Raw genomic sequence first — 13,676 nt, 5'->3', positions numbered from 1 at the left:
TGTATATATATATATATATATATATATATATATATATAAGATTATTTAGATTTAGTTGTTTTAATTCAAATTGAAATAAACAAAAACTAGAAATGTTGCCTTGGCAATTAGCTGAAATAAAATAAGTTTAAGTTTCATATTTTTATTTTATTTCAATTAATGTTTATTTGAAGTAATGGAAATGTTTTTTAAGGTTTTAGTTAACGATAACTCTGCTGATATCTCACACTTTCTTTTCTAATATGGCATCTTATCTATACCAAGACCTGCAAAAATCATCTGCTGCTTTTGGTTTGATAAGAATCAAAGCTTTCTTCTGGTTTGCAGCGCACATGTTCTCAAGATGTTATGTAACAAAAATCCACAGGTTGCAAAAAAAATTGTTCAGCTGAATCCAGAGATGAACATAATGGCCTGCGTGCAGATTATTTATTTACCACAGAATTCTCACAAAATATAAGTGACATGAAGTCTTCACAAACAAAATTATATGACAGCAAAACTGACTCAATATGTTAGTCTGCAAAACAGCTTGGAGAAGAAATTGGGCCCAGATCTGAGATTGTGATTTAAGAATTTAAAAAGACCTCTGTGGTCAAACACAAGACTTGCCAGGGGTTACACACCAGTCGTCTATTGTCTGACAGCATCTTCTCTCTCTCTCACACACACACACACACACACACACACACACACACACACACACACACACAGCGCTACTGAAAAAACAGATGTTGAATTTTGGCTTCCTCCTCAGCAGGAGCTAATTTTAGTTCTGGAAAGATCTCATAAATGTATTCAGGTTCTCATTTGACCATTTGACTTACTTCACTTCCTGGGGGCTTCTTCCTCGGGTTTTGGGAGTCGCTAGATGGACAATGCTCTCGTACTGCACTGCATGAGAGGAAGGGCGGGATATCTTCATCCTTCTCCTCTCCTCCTCCTCCTCTTCCTCTTTCCTGCAGGAAGATTGCAGAAGGAACGTCTGACATCCGAGAGAAAATCCGCCTTTTCAAATAAGACAATAGGACGAGTGTTACAGGATGCTAGCTAGGAACAAGTGAAACTAGGATTTGGAGTGTGTTTATGCTAATCAAACTCATATTTCTCAGCACTTTTATAAGAGCGATTTTTATGCTCTCTGGTGGAGAACGGGGTTGGAAACATTCTTGCCAGCTGGAATCGGAGAAGCAAATTAATTTTATCCATTATCTCATGAAATCTCTTCGGTTCTTTGCTCTTCAAAGCTAATTTCAACCCCTAATTGTCTAAGTTACAAGAATTACTGAAATAAATGAACTTTTCCACGACATTCTAATTTATTGAGATGCACCTGTATACACTATTGGAGAACTCTCCCAATCTCCTTAATTGGTAGAATAAATGCGATGAAAATTATATTTCCATATTTATATTATATTTACTTCATAACATTCTAATATTACTGCCCAAGTCCTTCTTTAAACACCTAGACTCGATTATTCTTCCCTTTCTATGGAATTATAAGGGTCACAGAATAAAAAATGTTCATTTTTGTAAAACCAAACATGAGGGTGGTTTGGCCCTTCTGGATTTTTGCCTTTATTATTGGGCCATTCATTTACAAGTTTTTGCACTATGGTTGGAACAGCCAGCTAGTGCCCCAGATTGGCTTCAGATAGAGCGGGATTACTGCCATCCTTATGATCACTGATTACTGCCATCCTTATGATCTTGGAGCAGTGCTACTTTCCCCAGTAATATTAGACCAAACAGTAGTTAATAGTATTGTCATAAAGAGTCAGTTATGTTTGGAGACAGATAAGAGAATACCATAAGATAAATTCACTCTCTCTCTTAATTCCAATTGCAAATAACCCCTCAATCCCCCCCTTCAATGTTGGATACAACCTTTAATGGAAGGAATTGGGTATATGCACAGTCAAGGACCTTTATCTTGATGGGCCTTTAGCTTCCTTTATGCAACTACAACAGAAATACAACCTCACAAAAAAAAAACATTGTCCAATAATGTCCATTTTTTCAGATTTTTACAAATAATTAATTATTTGCGTGCACATAATGTTTCCCTAGACGATTATTGATGACTGTTTACAGTTCAGGGGAAATAAGAGTCAGCTATCTTTAATTTATGGAAGGTTACTAAAAGCTATTTCCCCCTCTACAAACTTGATCAGAGAGGAATGGGCGTGAGAGATTGGAATTGGAATCTCAGATTTGGCAGAGTGGTTTGGAGGATATTGATAAATAATCGGTCAATACTAGATTATGCCTTATTCAATTTAAGGTCTTACATAGATTACACTTTTCAAACAAGAAATTACATAGGATTTTTCCCAATGTTTCTCCTCTTTGTGACAAGTTCAAATCTGAGGATGCTGACTTAGCTCATAGTTTTTTTTTCTGTCATAAAATACAGGGATTCTGTTGTGAAGTTTAAAAAAAAAAACGCTTTCAGATGTCCTTAATGTAAACTTGGAACCAGACCCAGTGCTCATTATATTAGGACATTCTGATTATACATATTCATTGAACAGAGCACAACAGAAATTCCTTACATATTGTTTGATAACAGCTAAGAAACTGTTATTCTGGTCCTGTTGTTTGTGGTTAATCCTCAAGGTTTTTGTTTTCTTGGTGTTTATTTTGAGGCCAACTTTCTTTGCTTCCTCAGAGAGCCTGGATCTCAAACTCCAGTTTGTGGGAGGAAACAAATCAGCTGCCTGTTGGCCAAGAAATACGAAAGAGGAAACGGGGCTGGATAGGTCACACTCTCTGCAAGAACCCTGAAAACGTCACCAAACAGACACTGGAGTGGAACCCACAAGGAAAGAGAAGAGTGGGTAGGCCAAAACAGACTTGGAGACGATGCACGGAAGCAGAGATGAAGGCAGCCGGATGGTCGTGGGCAGTGTTGGAGACAGTTACTTTTTTAAAAGTAATGCATTACAATATTGCGTTACTCCATAAAAAAGTAACTAATTACATTACTTAGTTACTTTTTATTGAAAGTAATGCGTTACGTTACTTTTGCGTTACTTTTTAAATCTGTTTGAAAAAGTAACTCAGATATTCTCTTGTAAATTAAAAAGTAATGCGTTACTTTACTAGTTACTTGAAAAAAGTAATCTGATTACGTAACTCGCGTTACTTGTAATGCGTTACCCCCAACACTGGTCGTAGGCCCAGCTGATGAGAGTCGCCCAAAATTGAGTCCGCTGGAAAATTGTTGTTGAGGCCCTATGCTCCTTCGTGGAGTCAGTGGAATAATAATAATAAGAAACTGTTATTACTGTTCTGGAAAAAGTTTGATCCTCCTGCTGCCAAACTATGGCTTGAGGAACTGATATCTACTCTATACACCTGGAACGAACCAGATATATCTTAAAAGGCAATATTGGACAATTTCACAAGATTTAGGACCCTTTCTTCTTTTACCTCGATAGGAATTCTATTCCTTAAAGCAATGTATTGTAATTTAAATGTTGTGTGTTTATGTCACTGTATTGTATATTAACAGCCTGGGGAAGGGGTTACTTTATTATTATTTATTTATTTTATTTTATATAATTTTTTACAAGTTTGTATTTTGTGCATATAAGAAAATTAATCCTGACATTTGTGATTATTTCAAGGTTATTCGATGACTGAATAAAAACTTATTTGACAAAAAAAAAAATCTCTTTGGCATCAGACTCAATCTGCTAATTCATAGGACTCAGGCGTATGACCTGTACACTTGCATCCAAAAATGAACAGCAGGAATCGTGGATTGCTTTCTCATTTCCACTAAAAGGTATAGGGCAAACTAGCAGTCATCACATGCTTGATTCTGAATGCTGACCTCAGCTCATTCATTATTAACCTAAACGTTCCTTCCGTATAAGCTGAAACAGCGAAACCTGAGCTCACACAACTGCCTTCATATACAGTGCCATTCAAAAATTTGGGGTTGGTAAGATTTAAAAAAAAAATTTAATAAGTTCCTTATGTTTACCAAAGTTGCATTTATTTGATCAAAAATACAGTAAAATCTGCAATATTGTGAAATGTTATTACAATTTAAAATAGCTATTTCTGTTTGAATCAGTTGCAGCATTAAGGCGGGGCTTGCCTGGGCTAATTTGCATATCATCCACGTGCCCCGCCCCCTCAAGGATTTCTGGTTTTTAAAAGTGAACTTGAAAAGGAAACAAAAGAAAGAAAAAGAAAAACGGAAAACCTAACAAAATAGTAATAAGGTTTACGTGTGTATATTTAAATATGTCTAAATGTAAAAACAATTACCTTAATTGGGGGAGTCAATAAGGCTGCACTCAGGTGCTTAACAAACATCATAATTCATCATCAACAGCAAACATAGAGCGCTATATAATAGTAAACAAAAGACTGTGGACTTAAGATACATCTCAGAAGATAACAACATATGTATTGTCCTCTTGTAATTTGCTATTGGTAAGTAGCTGCTTTGGAGGTTTAAACCCCTGCGAACTCACGTTATAATGTCATATAATAGGATATTTGAATATAAATTCTTTAACATTGTTCGCTTTGTTAGCCTAGTGGTGATGAAAATAAAAAAGGATATTTTCGTTGTAAACATCATGTCTTTGACCAGGTGGAACTGTTAGTCGACATATGTTTAATTTCTAATAACTGCACACTTAATGTGACCCTGTGAATGTATATTTTAAGGTAAATTAAACAAATAAAATGCAATAAATGCATGATATTGAGGTTGTTGATGCATTTAACAGTGGTGTGGCATGTTTTAAGAAGCTGTGCTGTAATGGCATGTTGACTGATCTGCGGTTTAGGCATTCTTTAGCTATACAGTTGGATTATTTTATTAACACCCCCTCTTAGCTGTTAAACCCCCCATTGACTACAACAAAATCTCCAACCAAAAATCCTGGAGTTGCCACTGATTTGAATATATTTTATGATCTAATTTAGGTTTAAGTAGGCTATTCATTTCCTACATTCAAAAATATCGTACTAACCCCAAACATTTGAACAGTAGTGCACGAGAACTAAATAAAATGGAAGTTTTAAGACATCTGTGCTGTCTCCTGCTACCTGAGCTGAATCTGGAGGGAGAAGTCTCTCTTAGGCTGGGCCAGTGCCTTTATTCTGGGGCTCGGGTTGGCTTGCAGTGCTGAGCGGGACAGCGGCCGTATCGATTCCTGGTTTCCCCATGTCAGTATCCTGAATCCCAGAACACAAGCACAACAGATAAGTCAGCTTGACCAAGGGATGAAACAACTGTTTTATGTTTGTTTGTTTTTGGATATTTGGGTAGTGCTGAAAAATATAAGCCTCAGGTATATTTGTACTCATGGTTGACGCCATAGTTTTAGGTTATAATCAAGTTAAAGTACATGCAAAAGAAGTTTTACCAAGGTGTTGTGGCCCAAACTGTCTTGGACTCCTTTGGTTGAGCTAGAAATGAAATCCTACAAGCAAACATGTTATCAGTTTCTTAAAAATAGAAATTATAAAGAAATGAAAAGAAAACTCAAATTTTGTTTTTCTGCAATACATACCTATCCAGATGGAATGACTTTAATTCAGACTCTTTCAGGAACAGAAAACAAACAAAAAAATCATGTTAATCTATTTTTCAATAAAAATAACATGAGACCATTTAGGTTTTGTTCTAAATGCAGACTTTACCCGAGTCCATTCTGTCCAGGTACAGACCCAAAGGAATCCTGGGAAGCTAAAAGCTTACTGAATGTCACAATAGAGACCGCCTGTTGCTAAGGAAGCTGTTACTATGGCAACCAAAGTCACATGGTCCTGCTCTGTCTTCAAAGAAGAGCTAAAATTAGTTTTGAATCCTAACCTTTAACTCCATACCGAAATCCCAGATAGCCAGACAATGAAAATATAAATAAATAAATAAATAATTTGTGTTTGGGATGCTGTGAGCATGGAGACTGTAGTGTACACCGTAAGTTTGAAAACGTTTAGCTTAAATGTTTAATATGAATAAACAGTGTCATAAACGGCTACTGAGGTAGTATTCTCAAGTGAAGCGAGTTGAGGCTTGGACCCGGAAACAGCGCTTCTTACGTCACCACTTAACAAGCGGATTCTAAAGATTCTAAACATGATGTCATTGATTCTAAAAAATAACATTAGGGGATTTTTGTTACAAAAATGACAAACATGATTCAGGCATTTCAATTACTATTTAATGGTTATCAAAAGACAATCACCAACCAAATCTTCACTTGATTTCTGGCAATAAAAAGCCATTTAAAGACAGAAAGGTCAAGTTACAAAAATAATATACAGACATTTGGATTATAGACTATTCTTACTGACAAGTCAGCAAGTTACAGTATAAACCAATTAAAGCATTTTATCATCTAGCAAAAACAGCACAAACACACAGGCTTCATACAAGACTCTGTATCAGTTAACGCATAATCAAACATCCCATAATCCACAATTACAACAGCAGCAGCAATACACTGAAAGACATGATTATCTTTGGCATCTTTTTCAAAATGCTCAGTTTTCATTCTCAATTATAGCAATCATAATGTTTTAGTGTCATTAAAATGATTTCAACTAGTCTCTCTTCTACTACAAAAACAGGCTGTTTTGTTGTCAACCGTAAAGCCCTACATAATTGGGACCAAAGGAAACTATTTTAAGATACATAGTTGGTGGTCAATCATCTCTATGATGAGGTCACGAGCATCTTGCACACCGGCGTTGGCCTCAGACTTTCCCTTCTTCACCTGAGTACCAATCACACTGAGCCGGTGCCCGTCGCCAACATTACCCAAATCCAGTGCCTCGTAAAGATCAGTGATCCCACGGGCCCCGGGGACGTCCTGCGTGAGAGAGAGCGAAGCATGTGTGAGATCCTGACACAGGACCATGTTTCTAATAACAGAAAAACATGCACTAATGAATTAGTCCAAAAAGAACAGGAATAGGGGTGTGCCACATGTATTGTCTATGATAATACTGTAATTATTGTTTTAACAGTGTAGAAGCTGAGTATGTCATTCACTTTGCAAAAACAGGCCTTGATAATGCACATTTTTGCATCATGGAGCCTATTAGAATGACCCCAAAACTCAATATATGGGGGTGAAAAGGCCCCTGTATGAGTTTTCATCTAGATTCCATATTTCACTGGAGGAAGCATTATTAGGGATTATGGACTCATAGCCAGAAGCCATGTTTTAAAGTTAAATATGTCCTGATGGATTTTTATTTTTATTTTTTTACAAACATGCAGTTTTTCACTTCACAAAGCATTAATTGATGGACTGGAGTGGTGTGGATTATTGTGATGTTATTATCAGCTGTTTGGACTCTTTGGCACCCATTCACTGCAGAGGATCCATTAGTGAGCAATGTAATGAGATGTAATGCTACATTTCTCCAAATCTGTTCTGATAAAGAAACAAACTCATCTGCATCTTGGATGGCCTGAGGGTGAATAAACTTTCAGCAAATTTTCATTTTTGGGTAGCCTATTAATTTAAGTATTAATATATCTCTCGTTAATTTCTGTCACTACTGTGAACTAACCACTGCACAGAATATGTCAACAACAGGCCAAAATCAGTCAAGGTACCAGCACAAAAACACACTCAGCAAAATGTTGTCTAACTATTATTATCGACAAAATGCCAGAAAATATTATTTTTTGTCAATATCACACACCCCTATGCAGGAACTTGTATTCATGGGCCAATTTGATTTCATGTTGACTTTAAGGCCCGTCTGTCACACCAGATGTGTTTGCAAGAACATCCGGCGCGTCAACAGGAAAAGCTGCACTGCCTCAGCACCTTAACCTCATGTCTGACCGTCCAGATGGTCCTGACACGCACTCCATCAGACGGATCGTGCTGAGAGAGGATTACAGAGCGCATGCAGCAGACGCTCTCACCTGCTTGTTGGCGAGCAGCACTAGAGGCAGGCAGGGGTCGGCCGACAGGAGCTGGTGCACGAGACGTTTAGCCAGAGGGAATCGCTCGGGGTCAGACGAGTCCACCACGAACACCAACACATGCGCTTTACACAAATACATCCGCCAGTAATCGCGCAGCTTCTCTGTACCTCCAACTGCATGACAGAGAAAGCACAAAAGACACTTTTACACTATTCACTTCAAGCCAGGGTTATTTTTGTCAACTTAAGGCTACGTCCACACGAAGCCAGAGCTTTCCCTATCCACTCTGGGACCCGGTTTCAAAAAATATCGGTTTCACTCTCCCAAAACGCCGGATCCATCTGGACGAAACGCCTATACGATGCAAAATGTATGCGTATACAGCTAAACACGTCTCCGTGTGGACGGGGCCTAAAAATAAAACTTTAAACTTAAAATATACTTACTTAAAATAATAGTAAACATTAACTGAAATAAAATGAAGTACTTTATTTCAGCTAGTTTCTCACCATTTCTCATTTAAGTTTAAGTTGAAGTACCATGGAAGCCCGTTTCCTTTTTTTCCCAGAAGTGTGAGATATAAACTCGGGTTTAATAGATTTTATTCCTCAGAATTCTGAGTTTACATCTTGCAATTGTTTTTTTCCCAAAAAGGAATAAAAAAAGGTAACTGTGACTTTTTACCACGCAACTCAGACTTTTTCGAGGTTATATCTTACAGTTTGGACTCTTCTGCTCAGAATTGCGCATTTATATTTTGCAATTCTACATGACTTCAGAATTCTGATGTTCCTGCAACTCAGAGTTCACATCTCACAATTCTGACTTTTTTCTCTGAATTTTTTATTGATATCTCGCAATTATGTTTTTTTGTTTCTGCCACCGAATAAAAAATTCTGACTTTTTTACTTGCAATAGCGAGTTTATATCTTACAGTTTGGACTCTTCTGCTCAGAATTGCGCATTTATATTTTGCAATTCTACATGACTTCAGAATTCTGATGTTCCTGCAACTCAGAGTTCACATCTCACAATTCTGACTTTTTTCTCTGAATTTTTTATTGATATCTCGCAATTATGTTTTTTTGTTTCTGCCACCGAATAAAAAATTCTGACTTTTTTACTTGCAATAGCGAGTTTATATCTTACAGTTTTCTTCTCAGAATTGTGAGGAAAAAAGAAGTCTGAATTGTGAGATAAAAATTATTTTTATGTATTTATTTATTTATTTTTTCCCTGTGGTGGAAACAAGCTTCCATTAAGTAGTAATATAACTATTCTAAATTAAACTAAAATCTAAAACTTAATAAAGACTACATAGACATTTTTTTAAATAACAAAAATAAAAATGACAAACACAGCAAAATGACAAAAACTTTCAAATTAAAATGAAAACAAGATACCTAATTTTAAATGTTTTTATATTATTACATTTAAAAATTTTTTGGTGGTACTAACATTTTTTCCAAAGCGACTTGCGTGCATTTATTTCATCAATGCATGCATTCCCTTTGGATTCAAACCTACTGTATGAGTTTGGCGCTGCAAGCACCATGCTGCTTTTTGATCTACAGTAATCACAATATGTGTGTGTAAATGAGCTGTATTTACTCTCTAAGAACTCGATCTGAAGCTCTTCCTTGTTGATGGAGATGGCGTTGAAGCCCTGAGTGGGACACACATCTTGTTCCAGGCTGCCCGTGGCAAAACAGTGCAGTAAGCTGGTCTTTCCTGCCCCGTCCAGACCCAATACCAGCACCTGAGTACCTGCTGTCCTGGGCTGCACAACACAGAGAACAAACATGACATTACTTTACTGAAATCATAGCATGACGGGAGAGTAAAGCTGCTTCATGTGTCACACTGACACACAGGAAGAGACGGATTATACTACAGGAGGTCCATACAATAAACCAAAAAGCAGTTCATTTGAGCAATGCACCATGCTCAAAAATGCAAGCGCTGCATGCAAATTTATTTTGAGTGAATTTTTAAATAAACTCCCATGTAAAACTTTTAAATTATTTGAAAACAAAAAATAAAAATCATAACAATTTCGTAATATTAACTTTCAAGTAGCATTATTTATAGCTTGAAAGATATGTAGCGTATCATTATATATTTATTACTATATTATTACATTTATTAAAACATGAATCAATATTACGACATGTCTATTATTTTGCATTTACTTTAAGCTTCTGTTAAGCATGATAAATCATACTGTTAATAAATATTAAAATTTAAAAACGATATTAATCTAATTTAATATTATAATAATATTATATGTGGCAATTTTTAAATAAACTCCCATGTAAAACTTTTAAATTATTTGAAAACAAAAAATAAAAATCATAACAATTTCGTAATATTAACTTTCAAGTAGCATTATTTATAGCTTGAAAGATATGTAGCGTATCATTATATATTTATTACTATATTATTACATTTATTAAAACATGAATCAATATTACGACATGTCTATTATTTAGCATTTACTTTAAGCTTCTGTTAAGCATGATAAATTATACTGTTAATAAATATTAAAATTTAAAAACGATATTAATCTAATTTAATATTATAATATTATATGTGGCTATTTGCATTGTATCCTATTAAAACATTATGTTTGTTATTCCTTTTTTTATGAAAATTATGAATTAAAGTTGCATGGTATTTTAACTATGCATCTAGTGTTATAAATTATAATGTTATTTGCATGTACTTAAAGTATCTTTTTTAAGCATTTCATACTCTGATCATGTTTATTAATTATTAAAATGTAGGGAAATATTAAAGTTGCATGACATTTTTAATTATTTACATTAGCTTTAAAAATTTGGCATTATATAATAAGAATTGCTGAATATTACCATTTATGAGGATACTTTACAGACTGCACGATCTATTAAGCACCTGTTAAGCATTAAATATTATAATAATATTTATTAATGACATTTCAAATCACTTGTTGTCACTGTAAACTGGCTGTTATTTCCACTTCTGCAGAACTTTCTGCTTTGAGGCCTCGCGTGCAACCAAAACACTGCGATAAATGAACGTCCGAGAGGATAAAACCGGACCAAACCCACAAACCTCTGTTATTACGGGCGCTTTTAGTGCAGTGTCGGTCTTGGTGGCTTTATGCACGTGCTCTCCTCTGCTCCCGTCCTCGTTCAGCTCTTCTTTCTCTGTTTTCTCGGGTTCTCGTGTTTTCCTCAGATAACACACAGCGCACGCGACGCCTCCCGTGAGCGCGAGCGCTGCGCCCACCAGCCCGATCTCGCGCGCACCGGGCATGTTTACGCTAAATTCGTGCCTCCAAATCAAATCAAGTTGAAATGTAAACAAATGCGATACTTTTTTTTCACATGCACCTGGACATGATGCGCCGCATACGGGCCTCGGTGCGGATCCAACAAGTGGATTAGAAACTCCAGAGGTCGATATTTCCGGTGAGTGGAAATAACGCGAGTGAAAAATAGAATTACTCCTGCAGAATTCTAAATGCGCTAAATGAAGTTTTTCGTCTTCCCCACAAAAACGGAAAAGGTGTAACCCGAGCTTTTGCGTTTCCTGGAGATCAACAACAAAAGCGGCGGTCTCGTGAGATGCGAGGTAATCACAGCGGACCGCGGGAGATTCTGATCTTTAGTTAAACAGCGGGAGTCGAAGCTCGAATCATCGAATCATCTCCTGAGATAAACTAACCTGCCGCCGAGAGTCACTCTTTTTAACCTAAAGGCGCACACTCGTCGATGACATGTTTGGTTGAAGTAATGCACGACAGGTCCAGCAGAGGGCGCTCGAACACACGGCCAATCAATTAACGCGCAGCGGCAGCGCCGCCTGCTGGAGAAACAGATTACCTACCTGTTCTAGACAGATCACACTGTGGAAAATGTTAAATAAGTTGATTTATTTATTTATGATTTTTGCATAGATATAATGTAAACCTACTAAAATAATACCTAACTTTGAAGTATTACTGTATGGGAAAAAAAGACTACAATGACGATAATACTGACTAAAAAAACAAAAACTATGCATTTTTTTTAACTAAAATGTAGAATGTTTTTTTTTTTTTTTAAATCCACCAGGATTTAAAAATACAAAGACATCGATAAAGCAAGTAGAACTGACAGTGGTTTCTGCAAGCAATAAATCTGTTTTAACAATTGCATTATATTACAGGTTTTCTGAAATATGGTTTAAAAAATGCAAATGAGGCTTTATCTAATAAAACATGCACACATTTCCATAAATCAGAACAGACATCTGAACACTGGATAATGCCAGGTTCAAAATTCTTGTTTTGCTGACATTAGTTTTAAAAAAATGTATAGAGGAAATGTTGGATTTCTCTTTTGTCTTTTCAAATCTGACAGAAGGGAATACAATTTTATATAAATCCAGCAAATGATATATGAACAAACCCTTTCTGAAATATGGTTTAAAAAATGCAAATGAGGCTTTATCTAATAAAACATGCACACATTTCCATAAATCAGAACAGACATCTGAACACTGGATAATGCCAGGTTCAAAATTCTTGTTTTGCTGACATTAGTTTAAAAAAAATGTATAGAGGAAATGTTGGATTTCTCTGTCTTTTCAAATCTGACAGAAGGGAATACAATTTTATATAAATCCAGCAAATGATATATGAACAAACCCCCTCTGCAAAGTGTAGTTTATGTAAATGCTACTAAAGTAAAAAAAAAAATTCTCAGTGTATGGAAAAAAGGATTTAAAAATACAAAGACATCGATAAAGCAAGTAGAACTGACAGTGGTTTCTGCAAGCAATAAATCTGTTTTAACAATTGCATTATATTACAGGTTTTCTGAAATATGGTTTAAAAAATGCAAATGAGGCTTTATCTAATAAAACATGCACACATTTCCATAAATCAGAACAGACATCTGAACACTGGATAATGCCAGGTTCAAAATTCTTGTTTTGCTGACATTAGTTTAAAAAAAATGTATAGAGGAAATGTTGGATTTCTCTGTCTTTTCAAATCTGACAGAAGGGAATACAATTTTATATAAATCCAGCAAATGATATATGAACAAACCCCTCTGTAAAAACCTTCAGAATATAGATAAGAATAAAACTGCAAAGTGTAGTTTATGTAAATGCTACTAAAGTAAAAAAAAAAAATTCTCAGTGTATGGAAAAAAAAAAGCTCTTAAAAGATATGAATTGAAATCTACAGAGACCAATAGATTAGAGTAATAAAAGAAACACTTAAAAGTGTATTTTGGATGTTTTCTTTCCACTAGTCTGAAAGACGACATGTTATGGAAGCAAAATAGTTCACAGTCCCAAAATTGACCAGTGCATAAAAAACAGTGGGCTTGCCTTAATGGTTAAACGGTTACACGTGCTGCACAATTACGGCAACAGATCTTTAGGAGTTTACAGATGAAAGAGCAAGACACTCAGAGTTGATTGGTTTGTCCAGGAATCTCTTTATTAAGACATAACACTGGAGATCTGTTTCTGAGGAGAGTTTGTTCAAAATTATAATCAGGGTTGAGCACTGGATTTAAAAAATAAATATCTCAGCTTTGCATAAACAGCCTCTATTGTGACACAAAGTTGCTTTATTAAGCATTCATGTACCAAAAAGCAGAGACAAAAAATAAACAGAAATCATACAGGTCCAGAACATATGATGGGGGGAGGGGGGGGGAACAAATATTTAAAAAAAAAACAAAAAAAAAAAAAGGAGAAATGCCCC

At 35.6% G+C, this 13,676-nt stretch overlaps 2 protein-coding genes across 2 annotated transcripts in view; both read right to left on the bottom strand.

Moving 5' to 3' along the window:
• Nucleotides 1–5,686, bottom strand: part of spmap2l (sperm microtubule associated protein 2 like) — an 8,550-nt gene extending 2,864 nt beyond the window's left edge. Inside the window, exons 1-5 of the mRNA XM_016507615.1 lie at nucleotides 5,677–5,686; nucleotides 5,547–5,577; nucleotides 5,400–5,456; nucleotides 5,080–5,208; nucleotides 828–959 (exon numbers count right to left, since the gene is read on the bottom strand). Of these exons, the coding sequence (XP_016363101.1) occupies nucleotides 828–959; nucleotides 5,080–5,208; nucleotides 5,400–5,456; nucleotides 5,547–5,577; nucleotides 5,677–5,686 (359 nt within the window). The remainder of the gene's footprint in view (nucleotides 1–827; nucleotides 960–5,079; nucleotides 5,209–5,399; nucleotides 5,457–5,546; nucleotides 5,578–5,676) is intronic.
• Nucleotides 5,687–6,205: 519 nt separating this feature from the next.
• Nucleotides 6,206–11,724, bottom strand: LOC107704639 (ADP-ribosylation factor-like protein 9). The gene is made up of 4 exons (XM_016507624.1): nucleotides 11,024–11,724; nucleotides 9,539–9,707; nucleotides 7,925–8,100; nucleotides 6,206–6,851 (listed from the first exon to the last, which is right to left on the bottom strand). The coding sequence occupies exons 1-4, from the start codon at nucleotides 11,225–11,227 to the stop codon at nucleotides 6,660–6,662; spliced, it is 741 nt and encodes a 246-aa protein (XP_016363110.1). The 5' UTR covers nucleotides 11,228–11,724; the 3' UTR covers nucleotides 6,206–6,659.
• Between the last annotated feature and the right edge of the window lie 1,952 nt (nucleotides 11,725–13,676).

The sequence above is a fragment of the Sinocyclocheilus anshuiensis genome, unplaced genomic scaffold (assembly GCF_001515605.1).
Source record: "Sinocyclocheilus anshuiensis isolate Anshui unplaced genomic scaffold, SAMN03320099.WGS_v1.1 scaffold1646, whole genome shotgun sequence".
Lineage (NCBI taxonomy): Eukaryota > Metazoa > Chordata > Actinopteri > Cypriniformes > Cyprinidae > Sinocyclocheilus > Sinocyclocheilus anshuiensis.
This window is presented reverse-complemented; position numbering and strand designations above follow the sequence as displayed.